Source organism: Neomonachus schauinslandi, chromosome 11 (assembly GCF_002201575.2).
Source record: "Neomonachus schauinslandi chromosome 11, ASM220157v2, whole genome shotgun sequence".
In the NCBI taxonomy this organism is placed as follows: Eukaryota; Metazoa; Chordata; class Mammalia; order Carnivora; family Phocidae; genus Neomonachus; species Neomonachus schauinslandi.
This window is the reverse complement of record NC_058413.1, coordinates 52,636,769-52,661,699: the sequence shown is the minus strand read 5'-3', so window position 1 is coordinate 52,661,699 and position 24,931 is coordinate 52,636,769. Positions and strand designations below refer to the sequence as shown.

General features: G+C 57.2%; 1 protein-coding gene across 1 annotated transcript in view; it reads left to right on the top strand.

Annotated features, from left to right (window-relative positions):
* Positions 1-24,931, top strand: part of PDE2A (phosphodiesterase 2A) — a 90,363-nt gene that overhangs the window by 47,129 nt on the left and 18,303 nt on the right. The window contains exons 3-6 of the mRNA XM_021704597.2: positions 11,621-11,710; positions 15,662-15,750; positions 22,524-22,633; positions 23,469-23,524. Coding sequence (XP_021560272.2) covers positions 11,621-11,710; positions 15,662-15,750; positions 22,524-22,633; positions 23,469-23,524 — 345 coding nt within the window. The remainder of the gene's footprint in view (positions 1-11,620; positions 11,711-15,661; positions 15,751-22,523; positions 22,634-23,468; positions 23,525-24,931) is intronic.

Here is a 24,931-nt window from a genome sequence, read left to right as displayed (position 1 = left end):
CTCCCCCCCTTCCCCCCGGGCTCCTGCAGCCTCATTCAATTCGGCCGATACACTGTGCTCAAGAAAAAACCCTATAATTTGGTTAATCACACCAGTAGGGGATCTGGCCCAGGTAGGAGGGCCACACCCACGGCTGGGGACACAGGTGTAGCTAGCTGTACCTGCCTCTCAGGACCCCCGCCTACTCCCTTGGACTCCATTCAGTAGCCAACAGAGTCCAAAGCTGGGGTCTCCCCAACTGCCTCTACAGAGGTTTGGAGACAGGAGCTTGGACTGACTGGGCTCACTGGTGTCCCTGAGAAGGTCCCTGGCCCTCTCCATGTCTCAGTCTCCCTCTCTGGTAATGGGAGTTGGGCTGAGGGTGGGGGTGTCTCTGAGCATCCGGTCAGCCTAGCTGGTTTCCGCATGCCCACGAAGTCAGCCCCCCTTAGGGCTTCTGTAAGGCCTTCTTTTGGGCTTGGGAGAGGGAAGGCTGGAGGGCAGGTCAAGGGGACAGGGCCCCAGGGGAAAGGGAGGGAGTGGGTGTCCTCAGAACCTCATCTGGAACACGGCCACCCCAGTTCCAGAGTCAGAGACCCTTTAGTCCCAGGCCGCACACCTGGAGAGGGGGCTGAGGAAAGGGAGCCACTCTTTTGTGCTCACCTGCAGGGCCACGGCCTCTAACCTCACACCTGATACCTGGCCCAGGGGCTCCCACAGAGGGAGGGCACTGCCAAAACCCAGCCTGCCCTCCCTCACTAATCCATGCCCCTCAGGGCTGCAGCTGGCCAGAGAGTTGGGGTCACCTCTCTCTAACTCGCACAGAAGTGGCCTCACCCCCAGCTGGGAGCCCGCTTGGGCAGGACATTTGTGGTACCAGGAAAGTCCCCCCAGCAGCTCAAGGAGAAGGCACTGTTTTACGGATGGGGAAACGGAGCCCAGGAAGGCTAAAAGACTCGTCCAGGGCCACACGGGTGACAGGTGGCAGGGAAGGGATGTGAGCCCCGGTCCGGCACAGGTGGTGGAAGAGGGGAGGGGGGTGCACGGGAGGCCGAGAAGCAGACCTCCTCCGTGTTCAGACACTGATGCTCTCAGCCATACCCTCATTCACTCATTCACTCATTCAGAGACAAAAGCTGCCCCACGCCCACTGCACACACGTGGGGACACAGGTCCCCTGCCCATGCGGATGGCTCAGGCACAGATGTGGACACAGGGATGCTCACACATTCACTCACACACACTCACAGAATCATGGATCCATGTGTTCTCACACAGACATTCTTCTAGCGGCCCACGGGGTTGTAGTCTGCCGTGGCCATGTGGCGGCCCGCAGAGACACGCGTTTCGGACGGCTAATGGGCAGGCCACACACACAGTGCTTAGGGCATCAGCAAAGTGGGAGCTGCCCATGAAACGAGAGAAAAGATCGGTTTTGATGAGTGTCTCCAGGATTTTGCAATCAGAAAAGTCACACAAAAGCGATTTTCATTTTCATTTCCAAGACAAAATGAATATAAAGCTGGGGGTGGGGCTCACCATCTTTTTACCCAGGTTTTGGGGCTCCAAAGGACTTGCTCAGATTCACAGGCAGAACAGTCCCGAGAGATCTTCTCGGCTCACATGTTTACCCAGCCCAGAACTCTGTGTGTGTGTGTGTGTGTGTGCATGCGCGCTTGCTCACTGGTGTACCCACTTGGTGGCTCCCGGATCCTGGGGATGTAAGAGAGAGTAGAAGTTCCAGAGACTCCGGATGTTTGTTCTCTGGCTTCCTGGGCCCTCCAAAGGCAAATAACTTTGGATGCCAGACTGCCTGCCCTGGGCAGGGCGGGTGGGGTGGTGGGTTGTGTAGAGTGCTCGCTGCTGCCTCTGGAGCCCCCCTGGCTGGGGCCTTGCAAGATTTTGCCGCGTGATTGAGGCCTTTGGCCTGTGGCCAGCTTTCCATGAACTTGTACGCCTCCATCACCTCCCCTCTCTGGGGCTCAGGTTCCCCACCCAAGAAATGGAGGCAGGGAAGAGATGAGACTAGATAGGCCTCCTCCTGGAGACTGAAACTGAGAGAGAGACATTCCAGGCTTTGGGTGCAGAAGAGAAACAAAAGCGGGGCCAGGAGATGGAGGGGGCCAGTAGGGTCCAGGCTTCAGGGCAGGGCACGGGGTCCCAGAGCCTGAGGTGTTTCCCCACCGATCTCCCATTCCCTGGAAAAGCACTCTACCTCAGAGCCTGCATCTGCTGGGGGCCCTGCGGCCCAGCCCTTGTTGAGCTGCTGAGGGGAGCAGGGCAGGGCCAGGGTCAGGCTAAGGAATGGCACAGCAGGGCAGCTACCTGAGCTGAGCAGACCAGGGCTGGGCCTAGAAGGACAAGAGGGGGTGGAGAGGCCTGCAGGTGGAGGAACATAAGGGTGGGGGGAAATAAGGTTGGGAGAGCTGGGTAGAAGCTAGAGCATGGGAGCTGGTAGCAACAGGCAGTGACCCCATTGTGAGATGCTGAGCACTGGACAAATAGCTCCCAACAGGCCTGGGAGCTCAGAGCCTACTGGGCCCAGAAGCCATGGCAGTCTCATGCAAAGGAGGGATACAGTTAGGTTTCCTTTTTAACAAAGCACGGCAGGTAAGGGTTGGCGCAGCTCAGAGAGGCCCCACAGAGTAGATGGGAGCCCAGAGGCAGGGGCATGTCTGAGATGAACCCAGCCCAGACGATTCCTCACTCTAACCCCCAATAAAGAAGGACTATTTTTAGGAACAATGGAAGTGCTCACACATTCCTGCAGGGGCAGGGAGAAGGAAGGGGGGGCCGGGAGCCAGTGCAGAGGGAAAGGGCCCACCCCAGTCTTCCCTCCAACTCTGACTTTGTCTTCAGGGTCTCCCCCTCCGTGTCTGGGGAGGCTTTATAAACCTGGCCAGCCCTGCCTCCCCAGCCCTGTCCCCAGGGAGGTCCCCTCCTCACTCTTGCGTCTGTCCCTCTGCCTCTGAACTTTTCTCTGTCCCAGTCTTTTCTCACACCCCCATCTGCCCCCTTCCACTCCACCCCCTCCCACCCCCCCCACCCCCCGCCTGCCTCGGGATCTGGGGAACAGCTGGGAAGGGCCAGGCCCTGAAGATTGAGCCAAATACAGTCATGGGACCAGCAGTGAGACTGTGGGAGAAACACATACCAGAGAACAGACAGGCAGTAAGAGGGACAGACCCAGAGAGCCTGGGGAGGCTGCGAGGCAGGGAAAGAGCTTAGGTCGGAGTCAGGGAGAGCCCCAAGGCAGGCCTCAATGGCTGTTTGTAGCTGCTCTGTGCCGTGCTCTCTGACTTGTCCCTGGGGAGATGCTCTACCAGACTCACCCTCCCTCCTCCCGCACCAGCACCCCCCAGGTCAGCCCTTCTTCCCTGCCCTCTGCAGGCCCACGCTAACCCCATGCCAGGCTGGTGCCATCCAGCATTCACCTCCCACTCTGGGCACTGAGTCTGGCACAGAAAGAGAGATGAGAAGCCTTGCCTCTGGTCTAGAGGAAGACGCCCAGCCCCACCCCATATCTGAGAGGGGCTCAGCCCACCCCCTGGCAAAGCAGGGAATTGGAGCGGCCCCCAAAGCAAACAGTGCTCAGAAGGGAGCGAGCCTAGTGTGTCCTGAGCCGGGGCATGGGCCTCTTGACTCCAGGTTGAGGCCCTAGGCAAGTCCCTGCCTCCCCTGGCCTTAAGCCACCCCCATCAAGCTGGGGACTAGGCTCCATGAGACCTAGGGCCCTCTAGACACTGGTCCTGCAGGAATTCTCAGGAGGCCTGGGACGAAGACAGGTGACCCACCCAGGAAGGCTGCCTAGAGGAGGTGACATCAGTCATGAAAGAAGGTGATAGTGATAGTGTTCCTCTCAGGGAAGAGCCCCTCCACCTGAAATGTTGTCCCCAGCCCCTTCTGTTCTGGGAGATGATCCTGAAGCATTGAAGGACCCTGTGGCCCATGGAGTTGCCTTGGAAAGGCTTCCAAAAGCTCTCAGCACAAGGCACCCTCATTCCTCAGGCTCCTTCTCTAAGACAGTCACTGTGCCAGAACTGGGAAACTTTGAGAGCTCTCAGCTGTCTTCGGTGCCTGGGATCCCCCAGAGGTCATGGGGTCCACCCATCTACTCGGTGATGGAATGTACCCCTCACCGCCCAAAGGCTCTGGGCGCTCAGAAGTCCAACTGATCATTTTATAGCTCAGCTAATATCTGCTGACACCTGTGATGGGCTGGATGAAGCTGGGGACCTGGGGAGGAACAGGACACAACCTCTGGCCTCTAAGAGCTCCCAGTCTGATGGGAGAACCAGTGGGAACTAGGAGCAAAGCAGCGGCGCCCTGCAGGGGGCAGGGGGAGCACAGGACTGTGAGTGCCAGCAGGGGAAGATCAGATTTGCCTGGGAAAGATCCCGGAGGGAGACCCAGAGAAGGGAGGTTGGTCACTCATTCATTCGTTCACTGGTGTGTTCCTTCATTCATGTATCCAGCTCTTCCTTTGGTCATTATTTCCTGAGAGACAAACTTTCTGGACATTGGCCCAGTGGGTCACTCCTCTCTATCCTCTTCCGCTCAGGCCACTGTGTCTGCCTTTCAGAGGCTCCTGGATGTGCTTTGTCCAGCTCTGAACCCATCATGAAGACCGTATGAGGGGTGAGGCTGAGGAAGGTTTGAAGACATTTAGGGTCAAGAAACCCAAAGCTGGAGGCCAACCAAGTTCACCAAGGCCTTTCCCCAGCACAACCTTGGGGACGGGGAGCTCACCCCCTCCTCCTTCCCAGACTTCTCTCTTATGGCATGACTGACTCTCAGCGAGTTACATCTGCTTCCTTGTGACTACCTCGCTGTGCCAGGAGTCGAGGATGGAGAGGCACCTGGTGATCAGAATGACTGGGACAGCTGTGATGAGGGGGATGCTGGTGATGTGCTCGGGAAGAAGGCTGTGGCATGGAGGAAAATGTGGGCCATGAGGATGGCCCACTACTGACCCTGTCACGTGGATGAGGCAGCTGAAGGTGGGGAAGCCAGGAGCCTGTCCTGGCCCCCCTTGGTCTGATGTCCGCCTCCCGGGGCCTTCTGCCCCTCCGCAATTTCAGCTCTTGCTTCCCTCCCTCTGCCCGCTCTGACTGTTCCCTCATCCCCTCCTTTCCTGACCCCAGACCCTAGGTGCTAGGTTCCAGGGAGTCAGGCCCCCAGAGAGCTGATTGTTCACACAAGCCTACCTTCTCTCTGCAACTCCTTCCTTCCTCCCAGCCTTCATCCCTCCCCAAACCTAGCCCCTGAGGGATCCAGGGGGGCCTGGGACAATTGGAGGGCGTGTTGGAGGAGGCAGGATCTGGAGTAGAAGCTGCGTCTGGCTTAGAAAGGGTCAGGGCCAGGGGGAAGGATCTGGTTGGGCATATTGGAGGGGAAGAGCCCACAGTATGGGGGCCGAGCTCATCCGGGAGGTGGGGCACCCACGGGTCGGGCGCCAGGACTGGGCTCAGGTGTATTCTACAGTGCACGTGTCTCCAGTGTGGCTCAGAGGCTGGAGACGCGGCCCTGTTGGAGTAACAACTGAAGCCGGAGTCTGCGAAGGGCGGGAGGAGGGAGGAGGAGGGGTGGGGGGGGGGGGGGGGGAAATAATGGAGCGACGAGAGAGGACGAGGACGAGAGGGGCGGAGGGCGGAGGAGGACGGGGAAGGGCAGGCCTTTTCTTTAGGGCTGGGCTCCTGAGCTCCAGGTGGCCCTTGTCCATATCACCCCTCTGTCCCCCCGCACTCTCTCCTTCCAGCAGCCCCGCTTCTTCCCTCCTTCGGGACCTTCGGTGAGGAGTTGCTCTCAGGAGGTAGAGGTGGCGTGAGTCACCCGGGCTGCCCTCCGAGGCTGGGCGGGTCTCACCTGAGCAAGGCCCCGCCCCTTCCTCTCCCCACCTATCAAACGGGAGGATCAAAGCAGGCACCTCCCATAATATTGTCCTAAGGTAGTAAGGCGGCAGATGGTGACTACACTTATCGTGATGAGCATTTTGTAAGGTATATAATTGCCGAATCGCAGTGTCGTAACCTGAAACTAAGGTAATAGTGTATGTCGACTATTCAGCAGTAAAGCAAAACAAAACAATCGTCCCAGGGCCCGCAGGAGGATTGGAGGTGGTGTATACCCCTGGGTCTCAGAATGTGGTCCCCGGGCCAGCACCAGCAACAGCAGCTCTGAATGTGTGGGAAATGGCGATTCTTGGCCTCATCCCAGATGTACTGTATCAGAAACTTGGGGGTGAGGCCAGCAAACTATGTTAGCCAACCGTCCAGGGGATGCTGGTGGGCACAGATGGTTGAGAGCCACTGGTGGCCTCCTCTAGCACACAGTAGGTGTTTGAGAAAAGTCCTGTCCCCTCCCCCAAGCCTGACGGCCCACTCAAGCCGGGTTCTGACATTTGTGCTAGTCTACCTGTGGCTTGGATCTCTGTCCTGCCTGTTTCCTCAGATCGGGTCTCCCCAGGATCACCAAGCCTCTTTCCTCTATTCTCTTGCTGCTGGTCCAGCTCAGCCTTGTTGAGGGGAGGTCTGGGAGTGCAAGATCTAGCGCTCACACATAGCTGTTCTCGGAGTATCTAAGACATGAGTGTCTGTTAGAGGCGGCTCCTTGAGCAGGTGGCAGGCATGGGCGGGAGCGCGGGAGGGAGGAGGGTCTGCCTCTTGTTCTTCCGTGCCATCTCTTGACTCTGCAGGGCGGGCCATGCTGTGAGGGCTGTGAGGAGCCACAGAGGAAGGTTGGGGTGTCGGACTTCAGGCCAGGGTCTGAGGGCCCACCAAAGGGAGCCTCCATGCTCTGAGCCCCCAGGAGGCTTCCTTACAGGGAGTTCTGTTAGTCACCCTGGCACAACAGCTCAACCTGTCAGTCCTGGGCACAGAAACGGATAAGTTCTCTTTTGCCCTAGAAGGGGCCCCATTCTCCAGGAAGATAAGAGACTATATATTGATCCGCAAAACAGGGGGCAGGAAAGAGAAGAGTGTAGATGGCATCTGCCCTGGCACCCCCAATTTCTCCCAACATGGCTGTCCTCCTGGGTTTCTCCCATTCTGCGGGTACCTATCTTGGGTCAGGTGCTTTCTCCCCAAGTTCTCAAGGGGACTGCCTGGAGGTCTGGGGGAGGAGTGGACAGGAGAGATAAGAGTGGGTGGGGGTGGAGTGTGAAGGAGAGAGATGGGAGAGAAGCCAGCTGAGAGGAGAGAGGATTAGGGGTGGGAAAAGACATTGAGACTCATGGAGACATGACAGGAAAGCAGCCTGTGACAGAGCTGGGCATCAACTAAGGGAGGCATGGAGAGAAGAGAGATCCACTTGGAGAGGTTGGGAGAGACAGGGCCTGAGAGAGACACACAGCCCAGAGGGAAGGGAAGGGAAGAGGAATAGAGGCAGAGAGGGGCTCCAAGACCCTGGAGATCTTGAGGGACACCCAAGTTTCAGAGAAGGGGACACCGAGGCCCACAGAGAGACCCCCCAGGCCACCCAGGAGACTCAGCACAAGCAGAGTTGGATGACTCAGTCCATATGGCCAGTCCCAGTAATACAGCTTGAGTCTTGGGAGGACTTGACCATTGGGTTTGATGTTACTACCTTCTTCTAGGCCACCAACAGGGGCACTGTGAGGCTTCCTTCCAGAAAGGGAGGGGTGAGCTCTAGGTTTCAGGCAGTGGGCAGAGCAATAGGAGGGTTTAAAGAGGTGGGAAAAGACATAGAGACTCATGAAGACAAGACAGGAGGGCAGTTTGTGACAGTGACCCTGACCCTCAAGATGGGCATCAGTCCCTGCACCGGTAGCACCAGAAGAACTAAGGCCAAGGTCTCTGGCTTCATACAATCCTAAGCATTAAGAGGGAGTTAGAAGTAATTTAGTCTAGACCCTTCCTCTCCCCAAACAAGTGCAGAAATGCTGATCTATCCACAGGACTGGCTTCAGAGGAGCCCTGACTCCTAACAGACTCCCCTTTCTTGGTACCTGGAGTCAGTGCTGGGGGGCGGGGCGGGGGGGGGGGGGGGGGGGAGAGGCACTGTCTATGGTGCTGACCGGCCCTCTCTCCAACCACAGAGCTTCAGGTAGAGAGCCAGGGAAAGCAGGAAGTCTCCAGCCAGCCAGCCAGCCAGCCATCCTCACTGAATTAAACCACAGAACCATAGAACTATCTGTTGCAGAGCTGGAAGGACCCATTTTTACTAACGAGGATACTGAGATCCAGAAGAGGAAAGGGGCCTGTTAAGGTCACAGAGTTTCTGTCATCAGTCTGGGACAGGCCTGGAAATTGCCACTCTTTTCTACATACCACATATTCTCCCCTGGGGTCTGGGAAATTGCCTCGTTGTTATGTTGATATTTATACTGATGTTTGTTCGAAAAAACTGAGAGGGCAGGAAATGTGACCTCCTTCACCCCAGTCTGAGCCTGGGCTGTGTATATGTGTGTGTGTGTGTGTGTACTCATGCCTAAGTATGTATTTGTGTGTGTGCATTGTATATATGGTTGTGTTTCTATGTGTGTGCACGTTTGTGTGACAGTGTGTGCATGTATGTTGAACAGAGGCATGCTCATTCTCAGCTGCTCCCACCGATTCCCTTCTCCCTTCATGGAGGCAGCCACTCTGCTCTCTGCGTGCCCACATCATGGGCTTTGGGATCTGAGCTATTTCCTTCCTGAGCTGATGCAGTGGAGGTGAAGTTGCTTTGAGATCTGGGGAAGATTCAGGGCTTGAAGGCCCCTATGAGAGTGAGGTATGAGAGTGGTCTTCCCAGCTACAGTTCCTGCCCCCCACACCCCCACTCCTGGGGCAGGCGGGGCAGGGCTGGGCCAGGAGGGGGATAGGCAGAAGGATGCCAAGCAGGGAGCCTCGGGCTTCATTGGCCATGACTGCTTCCAGCCCGCGCTGGGCAAGGCTGTGAAGCCCCTTTCTGCCGCTGCTCCGACTCTCCTCAAGTTTCCTTTCCTGTCCCCCCCAACCCAGTCCCCACCTTCGTCCTGCCCTTAGTCTGAAAAGTCACAGAAAGCTGACCAATCCGAACAAAGGCCAGACAGGCACCCACCAATTCCAGTAAAGGACAGGTCAGGGCAGCCCCCAATCCAAGTAAAGGGCAGGTAGAGGAGCCCACCAATTGGAGCAAAGGACAGACTGTCCTCTCTAAGGCCCCTGGGGAGGGAGCTGGGGGCAGACAGGGGCTGGAGATGCAGAGACCTGGGCTGCGGACCGGCTCTGCCTGACTCGCTGGCTGACCATAAATGGGACATTGCTTCTCTTTGACTCTCGGTCTCCTCATCTGTCAAATGAGGAGACTTAGCTGTCTCAAGCCTCGCCCCTCAGCAGAGCTCACTCCATCACCTTGGCCCCTCTTCTCCAACTTCCACAGCATACACACATCAGACTCCACCGGAGCCCAAGAACCCCAGGGCTCAGCTTGCCTACCCCCCAGCCACCCCCCTCTGCCAGGCAGGAACAGACCTAAACCAGCACTACCTTCTGAGGCCCTGACCTGGGAGCCTCAGCCTGAGGAGCCTGAGTGGGCAGACTAAATTGGGGGATTATTTGGGACGTGAGCTCTTTCTCCCCTCTTAGTCTGCAGAATTGACCTCAAAAGGCCACAGTAGTCCACGTGTATACTGTCTGCACAGCTGTCCTCCCATCCCCACCTTTGTCCTGCCCTTAGTCTGAAAAGTCACAGAAAGCTGACCCATCTGAACAAAGGTCTGACAGGCACCCACCAATTCCAGTGAAGGACAGGCTTCTGAGCCCTGGCCCTGTGAATCCAGAAGGAAATGGCTGCCCCTGTATGAACCTCTGTGTGCGCCTGGGTGGGGGGTGGTGGGGGTGGGGGGGGGGGGTGGGGGGCGTTCTGCAGGTGTGCTGGGCGCTTCTGTGGAGAGGCGAAGGTCTGTGGCTCTGTGGCCCAGTGTAGCGCGTGCTGGGGGTGTGAACTGTGATCAGGAGTGCCTAAGTGTTAAAGGACAATTAATCCAATGGGGGGATTCTAATGTTTGGAATTAGCAGCTTCTGATGTCCAAGGGCAGAGACTTATCTCCGTGACTAAAATGTGTCTTCATCCTTGGGCAGCGGGAGGGGCCGGAGGGAGGCTGGGGTTTGGGGAGAACAATGGCAAGTGAGCATTCGGGGAGAAAGTCCGCTGCTGCCGCCCACTCCTGGGAACACAGGACTCGGAGGCAGCAGCGATGAGGGGGAAGACCAAAGCCAAGAAGATGCATGGCCGAATATTGTAGCTGAAGCCTGGACTCCAGGCTTCTCCTGGATCCCAGCGCAGGACTCCTCTTGGTGGCCTCTCTGAAAAATGGGCCCTGAGTCCTTTCTTGCCCACCCCTAGGGACAGGCAGCTCACCTCCTCCCTCTCTCCTGGTGGCCTCTGCCTATGTGGTGTGGCTCTGCCTAGAAAAAGGTCCTTCATCCCACTGGGCCAGGGCCAGCGTCCTTCAAACCTGTTGGTCTCCAGCCTGTCCCTGGGGCCACAGAGTCCTGTCTTGCTGCTCAGGAGAGCCTGAGAGATTGGAGCCAAAGATGGAGACCCATGGGTCTGCTCTGCTGTAGGCTGGGCACCCCCAGGTTCTCTGGTCTCAGCCACATGCAAGACTTGGTTTCTAGTTCCCTCTTTACATGGGTTACCTGTGAATGGGTCTCATCTTGTCCTTACTTGGGATACAATGCACTGGGGATGATCTAATCCACCTACAGAAGTGGCGGAACTGTCATCTTCCCTATTCGGGTTAACAGATCTTTATTAATATGGCCTGCAGTTTCAGCATTTTAATTATTACCAGCCACACAGACACTGTGGGCTCATGCAGCACTTGTGGTTCACTAAGATTCTCAACCTCATAACATTTTTACATGAACGGGGGCCAAGCCATGTCTCCTTCCTCCTATGGTTAATCATTTTGCTTTTTGAACACAGACCCGGCCATCCCAGAAAAGAACTTCAAGGGCTAGCGGGAGGGCATGGCTGAGTGGACCGTATGAGTCATGAGCCTGCCTTGGCCCCGGATCCCCTGTTCCATTACCTTTCTTTTTGATCCCTGTGGCTCAGCCAAGTTAATAGAGTGAGAAGCATGGACCTTTTTTGTCTCTGTTCTGGCTCTCCAAGGACAAGGCCTGTTCCTGGGATGTGAAGGCTGTGAGGCAGTCAAGGCTGAATTCTCCTTCCTCCTCTATCTTGCCAGGGGCTGGCCCAACTCTGTTTCTCCCACCTTGTGGGCTCATGTACCCCTTGGACTCTTGCTACTCCCAACCCAGGATACAAATTGGGGGGTTTTTTGCTTGTTTATTTTGCTTTGTTTTAATATGGAAGGTTGTGCTTTCCCTGCTATGCCAGAGTTTTCTTGGCTAAAGAACAAGAGGCCTGGGGGCTAATCTAGACTTGACCTCTTGACTTACTGTGAGCACTTTGCTAAGCCCCTGACCCTTCTCTGAGCCGCCTTTCCCCATCACTAAGATGAGTGGACTTGGACACATTAGGGCCTTAAGACTTGTTGGATTCTGAGATTTTAAGATGCTGGGATTCAAGTGTCTGAGAGCCTTGGGCTCTGGTTTAAGTGGGGAGTTTGTACTCGTAGCTGCCTGGGCAGATGGGGCTGTCCTGGCCTGCCTGGGAAAAGCCCTCACTGCCCTTTCCTCTCTTCCAGGATGCTTTGCTGAGTCTGGGCTCCGTCATCCACATTGCGGGCTTCCAGCGGGCTGTCAAGGAGGCCCTCTCGGCCGTGCTCCCCAAAGTGGTAGGTGCCTTGCCCCATGTTTCCCCCCACCCCCCAAACCTTTGCCCAGCTCCTTGCTGGGCAAGGAGCCTCACACAGTGTTGAGAAGGAAGGAAGAGGCAGGGTCCCTGCCCAGAGGGCTCTCGTAGGAAAGCGACGGTTTTGGATAAGTGTTCTGAGAGGGGGTCCTGAAAGAGAAGGGCTGAAGCTAAGTCCCAAAGAATGAACTTACATAGGAATTCTGGAATGTCAGAGACAGAAGGGGACTTAGAGCTTAACTGGAAAGATCATGTCTCGAATAATGGAAAGGATTCCCCTAGGATAATAGCTAGAACATAGTGGAGTCAAGTGGGCTTTGGAATATGTAGCAGAAGAGGTTGAGGGTAGACATGCAGAAGAACTTCCTTGATGCCAAGTCCAAGAAGAGCTGGAGTGAGAGGCATAGCTTTGTTGAATGAGTCTGTGTGAAGGTAAAGTGCCTGGAGACAGGAGGCTGGACAAGATGACCTCTAGAAAACTTCAGGCTTCTCTCTGACCTATCCCAACACCACGGATGACTGCAGATCGGGGGCAGGTGGAGGGTGGCTGCTTGGGCCCATGGTCACCTGGCCCCCTTCGTTGTCTGGGCCCAGAGTGCCTTGGTGAGGGGCCTGTGGCCCTGGTAAGCTGCCCCAGGCCATTCCTCAACCTGGCTCCGTTGGCCGCTGCTCACCCCTTAGGCAGTAGGACGAGCAAACTGCCCCTGAGACCTGAAGCAGCTGTCAGCCTGGTGGGGGGATCTGAACCCGCCAAAGGAAGACTTCCTGGAGGGGGAGATGCCTCATCTGGGTCCCCATAGCCTGGAATCTCCTCTTCCCTACTCTAGACACCAGCCAAGGGCAGCCTCTGCCAAAATGTGACACCCCTCACCACCCAACTCGCCACCCCCACCCCTGCAAGTCTACCATATCTGAATCTGCTTGATTAATGAACCTCCAGAGGCCCAGAGAGGGGGGGTGCCTCACCCAAGGTCACACAGCATGACAGGGACAAATGGGGCTTGGCACCTAAGCATCTCCATTCTCTCTCCTCAGCTCTGCCTTCTCAAACCTTCTAGAAGTTCAGAGCCCAGGAGGAGGGCTGATGAGTGAGCTTTATTGAGCGTGAAATTGGTAGGAAGTGGGTGGTGTGTTGGAGCCCAAAAATAAATCCTCCCAGAGAAGGACAGGGCTGAGGCAACATCTGGCCTGGGATGGAGAAACATCTGGAAAGGAAGGGGGTGGGGAGGTTGGCAGGTCAGCATCTACAAGGCTGTCCTGGGGCCTTCTGTGGCCACTGGGGCTGCCCTGGGAGGGCTAAGGAGTAGGTGACTAGTTAGGTCTTCCCAGGCAGGCTTCCTGGTGGTTGTGTTAGTATAGATGCCCTGAACTGGATTAATTGTGTCCCCAGAGCTGGGGGCTTGGAAGACAGCTGTGGTCCAGGCGATCAGGTTCCTGGGACAGTGGGACATGTTTACCTTAGCTCATCCAAGAGACCTGTATGAGCTAAGGGAGGGAGCCCTGACTTTGGGGAGCTGGTTGAACGGAGGGTCTCAGCACACCCCCTCTCCAGGAGGGGTCCCTCCTCACCCCATCCACACGGGAAGTGTGATCTGCCCCCAGTGAGGGGCGGGTAGATGAGAGGTCTCAACTGCCCACAGGGAGTGGGGGGAGATTGGAGGTCTTCTCTGCCTCCAGGGAATGAGGGAGTCTCGAGGGCCCACAGGGAGTGGGGGGAGGGTTGATGGGAAGGGTCTGCTCTGCCCCTAGGGAAGGGTGAGGAAATGAGACTGTCTGCCCCCTGAGAAGGGAGGGGAGATGAGAGGGTCTGCTCTGCCCCCCAGGGAATGGAGGTGGGGAAGATGGGAGGGGTCTGGCCTGCCCTCTGGAAGTGGGGGGAGATGGGAGATCTGCTCTGCCCCCAGAGAAGGGAGGGGAGATGGGAGAGTCTTCTCTGTCCCCAGGGATTTGGAAGGCGGGGAGATGGGAGGCGTCTGCTCTGCCCCCGGGGAGTTGGAGGGAGGAGTGGCAGGGTTCCAGTCTGCCCCCACGGAGTGGGGGGAGATGGGAGACCTGCTCTGTCCCCAGAGAAAGGAGGGAGAGGGAGGGGGGAGGGGTCTCCACACCCCCCTCAGCGAGGAGAGCCGCCAGCACCTGGCTTCCTCATCAGCACCCATTGTGGCAGGCGGGCCCGAATGCAGATGGTGCTGATGTGTCTGCGATGGCTCCCTCCTTCTCTCCAATAAACTCAGCTAATTTTAACCCAGAGGGCTGAGAGTGAGGGGGTGGGAGGCAGAGGGACATCCGGAAGTGATGAGGATCTGTCCTCCCCGCCTCCCCAAGCCCAGTGTAGCCGCCTCTCTCTGCCAGGGCCAGGCTTTCCGTGTGAGCCTGGGTGCTGGGGTGGGGGGTCTCTTAACCTCTTTGGGCCAGATCCCTCAGGCCCCTCCCAGGCTGCGGCAAGGGCTGGAGGACCAGAAGGAGGAGAGGCCTCCCTCCCACTGATTTCTCCATCCCTGACCTCCCCGCCTAGACCCTTCCCCTGAAGGACAGGGGGCCTCCAGGCCTGACCTGTGCCTGCCCCTCTCACTGCTCTCAGGCCCTATCATCCTCAGCCCACACCACCAATGAACTGGCTCACATTCTCTGGCAGTAGGACTGAAACAACTCCTGGGGCTGGGAGGGCAGGGGCAGCCAAAGACAGCAAGAGTGGCTGGCAGGATTGTGGACACTCACAGTGGTCGAAGGGCAAGGGCTTCGACTGGATTCCATGCATACCGGGGGTGGGCCTTCAACACCCAGCTCCAATGTCACCTCCTCCAGAAGCCCTCCCTGATAGCATCAGCAGAGAGGCGAGTCCTCCCTCGCCCTCCCAAGAAAACAGTGTCCCTCAGGATACCTAGCTGGGCATGTGGGGGCCCCCAGCTGGGCAGCGCTGGTCTCTGTGTCTCCCTCCCTCCCAGAGTGTGGGGCCGGGGGGCGCCCGCTGAGGCTGTGCTATTGGGAGTTGGTTATGGATCCCTCGGGCGGCCAGTCCTGCTTGGAGGGGATGTGGCTTTTCACCCATGGGTCAGTGAGGGCAACCGCTTCTGCCAAGACGTGGCCTGGAACCGAGGCCAAGACTGCTCTGGGCCCTTGGGGAAGGCACATTGACAAGCTGAAGACTTGACAAAGCTTTGAAGAGAGCTTTGATCTCACTCTAGGGAGCAATCATTCCAAAATACGCACCTGCTCTCCTCTCTCAGGGCTCACAGCAGCCTCCTCCCCAGCTGTTTCTAGGCCCTGCTGACCCCAAGGCCACCTCCTGTGCCCCCTGCCTCCACTGTCAGCTCCATAAATGCTCTGTGCTCTTTACACTGCTTATCTGCGACTCGGCCCAGGCCCAGAAGCCATTCTTCTATGCCTCACCCATTCCCCAAATGTGTCTAATTTTCACTGCAGTTACAGCTTCAAGATCACTTCCTCCAGGGAGTCCTTCTGGCTTCAGTCACAGTGTGTGGTTTCTTGTAGAATTGTTTGTGTCTCTGAGGTAGGGGGGAAGCTTCCAGGGCATTCTGAGCCCCTCCTACCATACAGCCCTGAATGGACCACTCTTACGGTTTGCTGAGGCTGGAGTCACAGCAGGGAAATATCTTGGGGTGGATGGTGGGTGGGATTTGTCTGCACTTTCAGCCCTTTAGACTCTCTCCCCAGCACCTTAGATTTGGGGTGATAGACAAGGAAAGCCAGCAGGTGGCTCATGGCTGCCCAGAACCCCTCCAAGAGAGAGGCTGAGGTGTAAGTTCATAAAGTTTTCCCACCCTGGCAGCAAGTTAGAATCACCTGGGGAGTAAAAACAAATGCTTGAGCCCACTAAGAGAGGATCTGTGACCTTGTCACCCAGATCCGCGTCTGCACTGGGACAAGGCAGCTGGGAGGGCTCTCCGCAGGATCTCACGAGCACCTTCTGTCCTAGGAGACTGTCTACACCTACCTGCTGGATGGGGAGTCCCGGCTGGTGTGTGAGGACCCCCCCCACGAGCTGCCGCAGGAGGGGAAAGTCCGGTGAGCCATTCTGTACCCTATTGCCTCTCCTGCAATCGAGGATCTCAGGCCTGGGAGACCTTCCAAAGTCATCCAGTCTGACTTTCCCCAACTGCCCTTGACCTCAGCTTCCCTGCCAGCTGGGTCACTGGACCCACTTGGCTGGGTCACTGACTCCCCATAGAGGGGAGAACCAATGTCTTTTCTCGTGTTGTGTTGGGGCAGTGGACAGCACAGGGCAAGTGCCCACTGGCAGGTTTTCTTCTAGAAACCTAGAGAGCTCTTCTGAATTGCAGCAGCCTCCTCAGAGCCCAGTCTCAGAAGGTCGGAGCTACAGCTTATCATTAGACCCCCAGCAGGCTCTGAGAACTGCTGGGGAGGTTCTCACCGCATCACAGAATGCTGGACCTGTGGGAACACATGGTGTGAACCTGGCGTCTGAGAGCAGAGAGATCAGAGACAGGTGTCCTGCTGTGGGTTCTGAGCCCAAGTGCCTGGGTTCAAATCCCACTTCCCTTTTACTAGCTGTATAACCTAGGGCAAGGCACTCAGCCTCTCTGGGCCTCAGGGTTCTCGTTTTGTAAATGGCAATGATGATTAGTTACTTATCCCGTAGGCTTGTTTCAAGGATTAGATGAGTTTAACACAAGTAAAGCACTTAAAACTGCATCCATTAGAAACGCTAAGTATCTGGTTTTGGTTTTGTCAGGATGGAATGTTGGAATCCCTGACACGAGGCACAGAGGGCTCCCGGTGCTCTATGGTCCCCTGATACTTCTGAGCCTATTGAATTCCGCCTCCTTATCTTCCATCATGAGACGTGTCCAAGGCCACATACCTGGTGTGAGACAGAGCCAGGCCTGGGACACCGTCTCCTGGCTCCTGGCCATTCAGGGGACAGTCAGGGGAAATGGAACTCGTCAGATGAGAAAGTGTTGACAGGCAGGAGTGCTGGTCCAGAGGAGGTCAGGCCGCAGAGGACATGGCCACTGCCTTCTCGGCACCGCAGGGCCAGCGTGGGCCCAGGGAGCTGGGTCGGGAGCTGAGGGCTGAGTGGGCACCAGTGGGGGTGTTACTAGAAGGCAGCACTCCAGTCCCCGGGGGACGGCTTTTCCTACAGGCCAAGTCGTCCAGGAATATGGCTTTTTCAGGTAGTGGCTGAGGCCGGCAAGACACTCCCCTTTCACAGAGCTGGTGGAAAGAATTGCTGTTTGCGGCTGCTAGAGGTCCTGGTGCTGGGGATGCTGGTGGTCTTGAGGCCCCTCCCGGCACTTGGGACCCTGAATTCCAGGATGCTGGCCTCTTTCCAACCCTTCCCCCTGGGAGCGGCTGGTGCCTCTCCAACAACCCAGAGCCTTCTCACCTCCTGTTCTCCCATTTGGTTCCCCTAGGGGATGGGTGGCGGGTGACACTCTCCCCTTCAGCATCTCCTGACAACTCCTTCCCTCGAGGACTGTGTGAACCAAGCCAGCCGTGCCCTTCTCTGGTTGCCACCGTCCCATCTGTAAGATGGCAGGATAGGCCTGGCAGGTCTTCGGAATCTTAAGGAAAAGAATGCTTATTATATCCCCGTTCCTCCTCGGAGCCAGCAGCCCTACTGCTAAGAGCTTTGCTTCATATAAGCTTGCTCCATCCAGGAAGTTTCCTTCAAGTGGCTGGGGAAGGCCTTCCTGGGAGAGGGACGCAGGACCTTGGGCTCAGATGGCAGGAGGGGAGCATCCTGCTGGGTGTGCTCTGCCCCTTCTGAGCCCGAGAATGCTCCCCTGAGGCTTTCTGCTGTGAGGAGGGGTGGGAGGGGGTGTCTTCGGTCAGGCATCTTGGAGAGGTCTCAGATCTGCACCTCTCAGGATCCCCCAACCACCGCCCCCACCTTCAGATTCAGTAAAGCTTTTGGAAAAGATAAGGAAGAAAAAAAGGCAATTAAAAGAGAATGTTCCAATGCAATCAGCTCAGAGTTCAGTGGAGATGGGGAGGTGAGTACCTGCTAGGATACAGGGCTCAAATCCCAGGAAGAGGCTAGCAAGGGGCAAGAGGTGTGAGGCAGCCCGTGTCCCGGGGACACAGTGATCAAAGCTCATTCAGGCCAGCAAGGATTAGGGGTGAAGGTTTAGGTCCTTCCTCTCTTCTGAAATCTGTGCTCTGCCATACCCCTTGAGAAAAATACTTCCCTTCCGGCTTCAGTCTCTTTCTATAAAATGGGTGAGGCTGGGTACAGGGTCCTTCGAACGGTGACCTCTGTGATTCTGGCCCCAGCAGGAGACGGGGGAGCTGCCTCAGGCTAAGGTGGAGCCCAAGGCTCTGGCTGTGCCCAGTGGAGGGGGCACCGCTCCAGGAAACCCTGGAGGGTTGGCAGGGCTGGGAAACGGCACAGGTGTGAATAGAGGTGGGGCATAAAGACAGATAAGGCCCCGGGAGGAAGAGGACAGGCTTAGCATGGTATGAGGGTGGCAGGGGAGACAGCGCAGGGGGGATGGAGAGGCCCCTCCTGCCACTGCCCCCTCCCCTCCGTGGGCTCGCAGGTGCCCAGTCTCATCCCCACGGTGTGTTTTGGGTTCCCTACCCCCTCATGCTGGCTCATGCCCTCTTCTCCTGAGCGGAGTCCTTCCCTGTGCGGCTCCATCTCAACCAGCCACATTTCCCTGATCTCCCGAGGCCCAGCCGGAGGCGCTCTAGGAGGCCTGCTCCATACGGGATCCGGTTTCCAGAAAAGGTGTCTGGGCCGTGGTGGCCTCCCTCAGGGATGAGTCTTTCCACCAGAAGAACCGTGGGCTGGGAGTCGGGAGACCTGGGACCCAGGAGGGCGTGGCTACGACCCCAGGCCAAGGAATCGCTCTGGGCCTCTGTGGGCTCCTGGGAGACAGCAAGATGGAACACTGCAGTGTGTGAGGGCTGGTCCAGCTCCGAATTCCAGGGGCTGGAGGGGAGAGGCTCCTGGAAGGCTGCCTGCAGGAGGGCCTTCCGGGAAATCTTCGTCTCCCTCATGCTGGTGCCCCTTCAATCTCCCAGCCTATTTCAGTCCTCAGCCCTGCCGCCTTCCTCCTCTTATTGTGTCTCCTGGATCTTGAAGCCTCTCATTACCGGCTGCTGGTTGCAGCGAAGTTTGGGGCCTTTCAGCTGCCACGGGGACACCATCGCCCACAGCAGCCCAGCTGCTTGTCCCTCCGCTACCGTTTGGGGGTCCCAGGGCCCAACCTTGAGAAATTTCTTCCTCAGAGCTGACCTGGTCCCCTTGCACTGCAGAATCTGTGTGCTCCTCTGATTTGTATCAGGGACACAGGGAATAGTCTGTTCTCTGGAGTCTCACATTCTGGGAGAGGGAAGGGGAAAGGGAAGGGGAGAGGAGGGTCCAGGTCCTGGCCTGAATCATAATTTGTCTCCAAGAGAGATGAAAAGTCAGAGCGAGATTGAGACTCTGGGGGGTGGGGGGTGGGGGTGGGGGGGCTCACCAAAGAAGGGGCTCATAGAAGTGGAAGGGGGCCTGGGCACTCAGCTCTTTCCAGGCCATTGACCCTCCCAACAGAGAGCCTTTTTCTCTACTCTTGCCACTAAACAAATAATTGTTAAAGGGATGGAACCGTCATAAAGTCCACGCCCGTTCCTCTCCCCACTCTGTGCCCATCTGTCTTCATCGTCACTGGGGCAGCCATGACCACCCAGGCACCAGGGCTGGGTCATTAGCCTGCAACCTGGACAGCTGGTCCCTGGGCGTGGAGTCCCTCACCCCCCACCATCAGCCTGGCAGCTGGGGTAGGAGGACGGAGGAGTCAGGAGGGGAGATGAGGCAGGACAGAGGGTCCTAAGTTGAGGGAGGAACCACTGGGGTGTGCGTGTAAAGCCCCCACCCCCATCTGGGTTGGGGAGACTCAGCCTGGGCATTTCCCTTGGCCTTCCAGTCTGTGGGTGTCTTTAAAACCTCCAGGAGGACGACAGTCCTGGGAAAGGTGCAGCAGAAGAAAAGGGCTTGCTTGGGCATGGGCTGGGGTGAGCATGGCCTAGCACAGACCTGCCTGGACTGTGGGTTGTGGCCGGGCCGGGGAGGGCAGGTTGCAGAGCAAGGTGCCAAGGTGTGGGGACTCCTGAGGGTTTAGGCCCCTCGGGCCCCCCCAGTGCTCTGTGAGAGATCTGGGCTCAGTCAAGTTGATCTGCCCCAGCCCAGCCTCTCCTCATTGGTCCAGGGACAACTGAGACTAGAGGCCCTCACTGTCAGGACGTTTCCAGTCTCTTAGATTCTCCCTCTCCAGTGAGAGTTTTACCCAGCAGCTAAAGCGATCAGGCTGAAAGCAAATGTGACCTTCACCGTCCCCTATCAAGTCCGTCCTGAGGCTCCCACTGCCATCAGGATCATGCCCAGCTCCTCAGGGCCCTCTTCAGCCTTGCTCCCTGCTGTCCAGCCACACTAACCTCCTTGCAGTCAGGCCATCCAGCAGACACACGTTCTTTCTCTCCTCTGAGCCTCGACACATGCGGTTCCTCCTGCTTGCACATCCCTTCCGGTCTGCCTTGATAACCTCTGCATGTTCTTTTTTTTTCCTAAAGATTTTATTTTTTTATTTGACAGAGAGAGAAAGAGAGAGAGAGCACAAGCAGGGAGAGTGGCAGACAGAGGGAGAGGGAGAAGCAGGCTCCCCACAGAGCAGGAGGAGCCCAATGCGGGACTCGATCCCAGGACCTCGGGATCATGACCCGAGCCGAAGGTGGTTGCTTAACCAATTGAGCCACCCAGGTGCCCACCTCTGCATGTTCTTTAGGACCCAACTCAGCATCGTGTCCTCCAGGAAGCCTTCTCCGACACTAATTCCATGCCAGACAGTTGTGAGAGATGCATGGGAGGTGATTCACCCATTGGATGGGGGAGGTGAGGAAGAGGGAGGTAGCTGGGACAGTTTGTGGACAAGCTACAAGGGACCAGGTAGGTGGTTGTGCCTCTTTGTGTGGTGGAGAGAACAAGTTCAGGTTGGGACTGGGTGCCTTTGACTATGTCAGGGACATCCAGGACAGGCTTCCAGGAGGCCTTTGGGTATCAGGGGTCTAGAGCTCATGAGAGTGGGGCTGGAGAGTCATGGGGCCATAAGAACAGAGGGAGTTTTGTGCAGAAGAAAGGCTGAAGGCAGACTCCTCTCTCAGGCTCCCGAGATGGGGTGGGATGGGGTGTGAGGCCAAGGCAGCTTCTGGTCTGCCCAGGGGGGTGGGAGGGTGGGAAAGGGGGAGTGAGGGGTCAGTGGGAAGAAGCTGCCAAGCTTACTGACCAGCAGCATAGAGATTAGCGCCACCTTGTGGTTGCCCAATAACCAGACTACAGGAGGCCAAGTGGCTGGATGGGTTCAACAAGAGGGGGTTTGGCTGAGGGTCACCAAGGCGGGCCCCTGCCTCCAGGAAGCCCCAGTCTTTAGCAATTTGGTCATCAGGAAATGTGGCTGCATTGCCCTCCTGCCCCCCTAGATTCCTATTCCCTCCTGGGGTGTTTGGCACAGTTGGACAGCATGGAGCCTCATGGTCCAGGGTGTGAGGGCTAGAAGGTAGGAGACACCACTGGTTCTTGTAGATTCTGAATCAAGAGGCCAAGAGTGAATGGATCCAGTTCAGAATGCTGCATGACCTTTACCAAGATGCCCAGCCTCTTTGTCTTTGATTTCTCTAGAGGCTGTGATCTCCCGATCCGGAGACTTGGAGGCCAACCCCCTCTCTTTTCCTCATCTGGCCTTTGCTTGGCTCCCCTTAGTGACCCCACATGCACACACTGGCGTCCCAGCCCCCCGGGCTTCTCCTCTCATCAGGCCAGGCAGTTCCTACAAACACAATTAAGTGGAGGCAGCATGAGGGATGAGGAACCCAGGACAATTAATCATCGGGGAGGGACAGTTGGTGAAAAATCAGGCACTTAATTAAGCAGGAAGAGCTAGAGGCCAGGGGAAAGGTAGGTAGTATGTGTGGTGAGGGCAGATAGAAACTCATTCTTCCTACACCACCTCCCCTCCCTGCCCCTCCATCACACCTATGCCCATTCATACCAATCCCATTGGAAGCTCATACCCCCTCAAGTCTTCAGGAAGGTTCAAGCACACTAGTTAAAGAGTGTGGGCTCTGGTGCCAACTGCCTGAGTTCAAATCCTGACTCTACCACTTATTAACCATGGGACCTTGGATAGGTTCTTAACCTCCACCTGAAAATGGAAATGATGATAATATTGAATTCATGGGATTGTGGGGAATTCTGAGTTAAACTATGTGTGTTGCTTGGACTGTGCATGGCACATAGGGAATGTAGGATGAACTTTAGTTACAACAACTACCTCTGGAGTCCTCCTGTGCTTAACACCACAAGTTGCTCTAGAATGTTTCCTTTTCCTTTTTATAGTTGACACACAGTATTATACTAGTTTCAGGTATATAGAATGGCTTTCTGAGGATGGAGATGGTTAGGATTCTACTCTCCTCCACACTCTTTCTCCCTGGGAGGCTCAGAGAGGTAGATCACTTGCCCAAGGTTGAGTAGTAGCCACAGCAGGATTTAACATAGGCAGCCTAGCTCTGAGCCCTTGCTTTACTCGCTCTGGTGGACCTGCGCTGGGCCCCAGGGTTCCTGCAAGGGGCACCAGAGGCCAGACTGTGGCTGCCTGCCCCTCTGCATGGCGGGCCAGGGTTCCCATCTCTTTTATCTCATGTCCACCCTATGGCAGGTCAAATTGTCTAGATCCCTGTAGACGTGCAGGGTCCAGCCTGCTGGGTGTCCCCAGGTCGGGGCCTGCTCCTTTTTGATCCAGGGACTGAGAGGTGGGAGGGTGTCCTCTTTTCAGAGAGGCTGTGCTGTCCCGGAAGCGGCTGGGCTGCAGCGGACTGTGCCCCGCGGACCTGCCGGGGAAGGCCTTGGCCAGGCTCATGGCTCCACTGGCTCCTGACACTCAAGGTAAGGGCGGGGACCTGGGCAGGGGCAGGGGGAACTGTGCCCCTGCTCCCTAGATCACGTCTGTCTTCTATCCCTGTCTTCATCTCTGTCTCCTTCTTTCTCTTGCCCTGTGTCTCCAGCAATCCCTCCAACTAATTCTCTCTCTAAGGTGCTACTAACCTCTCTGAGCCTCAATTTCCTGATCTGTAAAATGGGGATGAGACAACCTACCTTGAGGGGGTGTTTTGAGGAGGAGCAAATGAGATGACGCATGTTAAGGGCCTGGCACATACTAGGGCTCCGGGGCCAGTGGCCGCAGTGTGCTTGTGTCTGTTGCTAGATGGCCTGCAGTGTTGTCATGCTCTCTCTGTCACTGTCTCTGTTTTTCTTTCTCTTCCTCTCCACGCCCCCTGTCCGCCATGTCTCTCTGCCTCATGTCTCAGTCTCTCTAGGTCTCTGTCCTCTGTCTCGATGTGGAAAATGCACAAGACTGGGAGTCAGGAGACCTGACTTGCTGTGTGATCTTGGGCAAGTCACTTCCCCTTTCTGGACCTCAGTTTCCCAATCTGTAAAATAGGGGTGCTCAGCCTTACCTGCTTCCTGCCCTCTCAGGGTTGCTGGGTGGGGGGCTCACAGAAGAGTTGTGAAGTGAGGGGGCTTCCTTCCATGCAGGGGACATTGCTGTGGTTGTTCTGTTGCTGCCTCAGGACCCCCTGTCTCTCTGGGTCTCTGGGTCTCTCTGTGTCTCTGTGCCAGCCTCTCTGTCTGTGTCTTTGTCTCCCTCCCTGGGGCTTGGCTCTGTACCTCTGAGCCTCGTTGGCCCCGCAGGACCACCTCATTGCCCTCTCCCCCTCAGTGCTGGTCATGCCGCTGGTGGACAAGGAGGCTGGGGCTGTGGCAGCCGTCATCTTGGTAAGAACAGTGTGGGGTGGGATGGCGGGGAGAGGAACAAGGGAGGAACAGCAGATGGAGCCTGTCTGGGGGGGGTGTGTGTGTGTAGAGCAGCAAGCTGGGCTGGAGTGCGGGAAATGGGGGTCTGGAAGGAGTCTGGGCTTCTCCCACACCGCAGCCCTCCGCCCTACCTTGGAGGGGCAGGACGAAGTCATCAGCCCAGTCAGCACCATTCAGAGATGTGTAGAAGCTCCACTTGCACTTCTCAGCCCCATCGGAGCTATCAGTGCAACCCTGACCTTGCTTCCTCTTTGGCATCCTCCCCGCTGGGTTAGGGGCCGAGGGGCTGTGTCCACAGAAGGCCCGAGAGACCCCGAGGAAGGATGGATGGCCATGGCGCTGACAAATAGAGACAGTGTGGGAAGGCCAATCAGATTCCTGTGGCTGGAGCTCAGGAGCATGAGAGGAGGCCCACCGGGAGGGGCTGCCTGGGAAAGCATCCAGACCCAGGGCTGAGGCTGGGGCGGATGGGCGGGCTGCCTGGAGGGGGTGATGGAGGGGAAGGGCCTTCAGCGGCAAGGCGGGGATGCGCTGCCTGGGACGGGGCGGTGGGGGGCGGTGGGCGGTCAGGCTGGGACCCCAGGCCGGGGCTCCCCCTGCCCTCTGCTGCCCCCTGGCGGAGCTCACCGGCTTTCTGCGCCACGGGCAGGGCTTGGCGGAGCCTAGCGGGGCTGGTTCAGCCGCTCTTTCAGGCCCTTCTCCCATACAGAGGCGGGCATTCAGAATCATTGTCCTGTCCTAGGAACCGAGGGTTGGCGCCCCCAAATGGCCATTATTGGGGGTCGGCTTCACCGAGGCAGCCACAGCCTCAATAAGGCCCAGACCCGGGGACGCGGACAGATGAAGAGGGGGTCCTCGTGCGCCCGTGGGACTCCTCCTGAGCTCATTAAAACGGAATTAAAGGTTTCGGAGGCGCCTGACCTTTCCGGAGCTGCTGGCGAGGGAGGGCCGTGGGAGGGGGGGGGGCGGCCGCGGGGAGAGGAAGGGAGAGGAGAGGAAGGAAGGAGTGCTTGGCTTGGTCTCCCCGGCGCCCCATCTGCCTGACTGAGGGAGCCGGCGGCCCCCTGGTTTCTCCTGCAAGCTGCTCCCCCACCCCCAGCTTCTGTTCCCGCAGGGGACGGATCTGCTGTTGGCACAGAGTTCTCAGCGCCGCTTCCCTCCCTCTTTTGGTCCCAATCTGTGCCAGAGCTGGTGGCTTGGAAGAGGAGCAGGGCTAGGGGCAATGTGCAGAGGTGGGCAGTGGGAGGTGGTAACTCGGTTGCCCACCTCCGTTGAGGGAGGAGAGTCTGGGGGTGCCAGGTTCCTGAGAAGGATTTCCTGTGGCGGGGCAGTGAGGGCCAGGTCAGAAGAGAAGCAACTCTGGCAAGA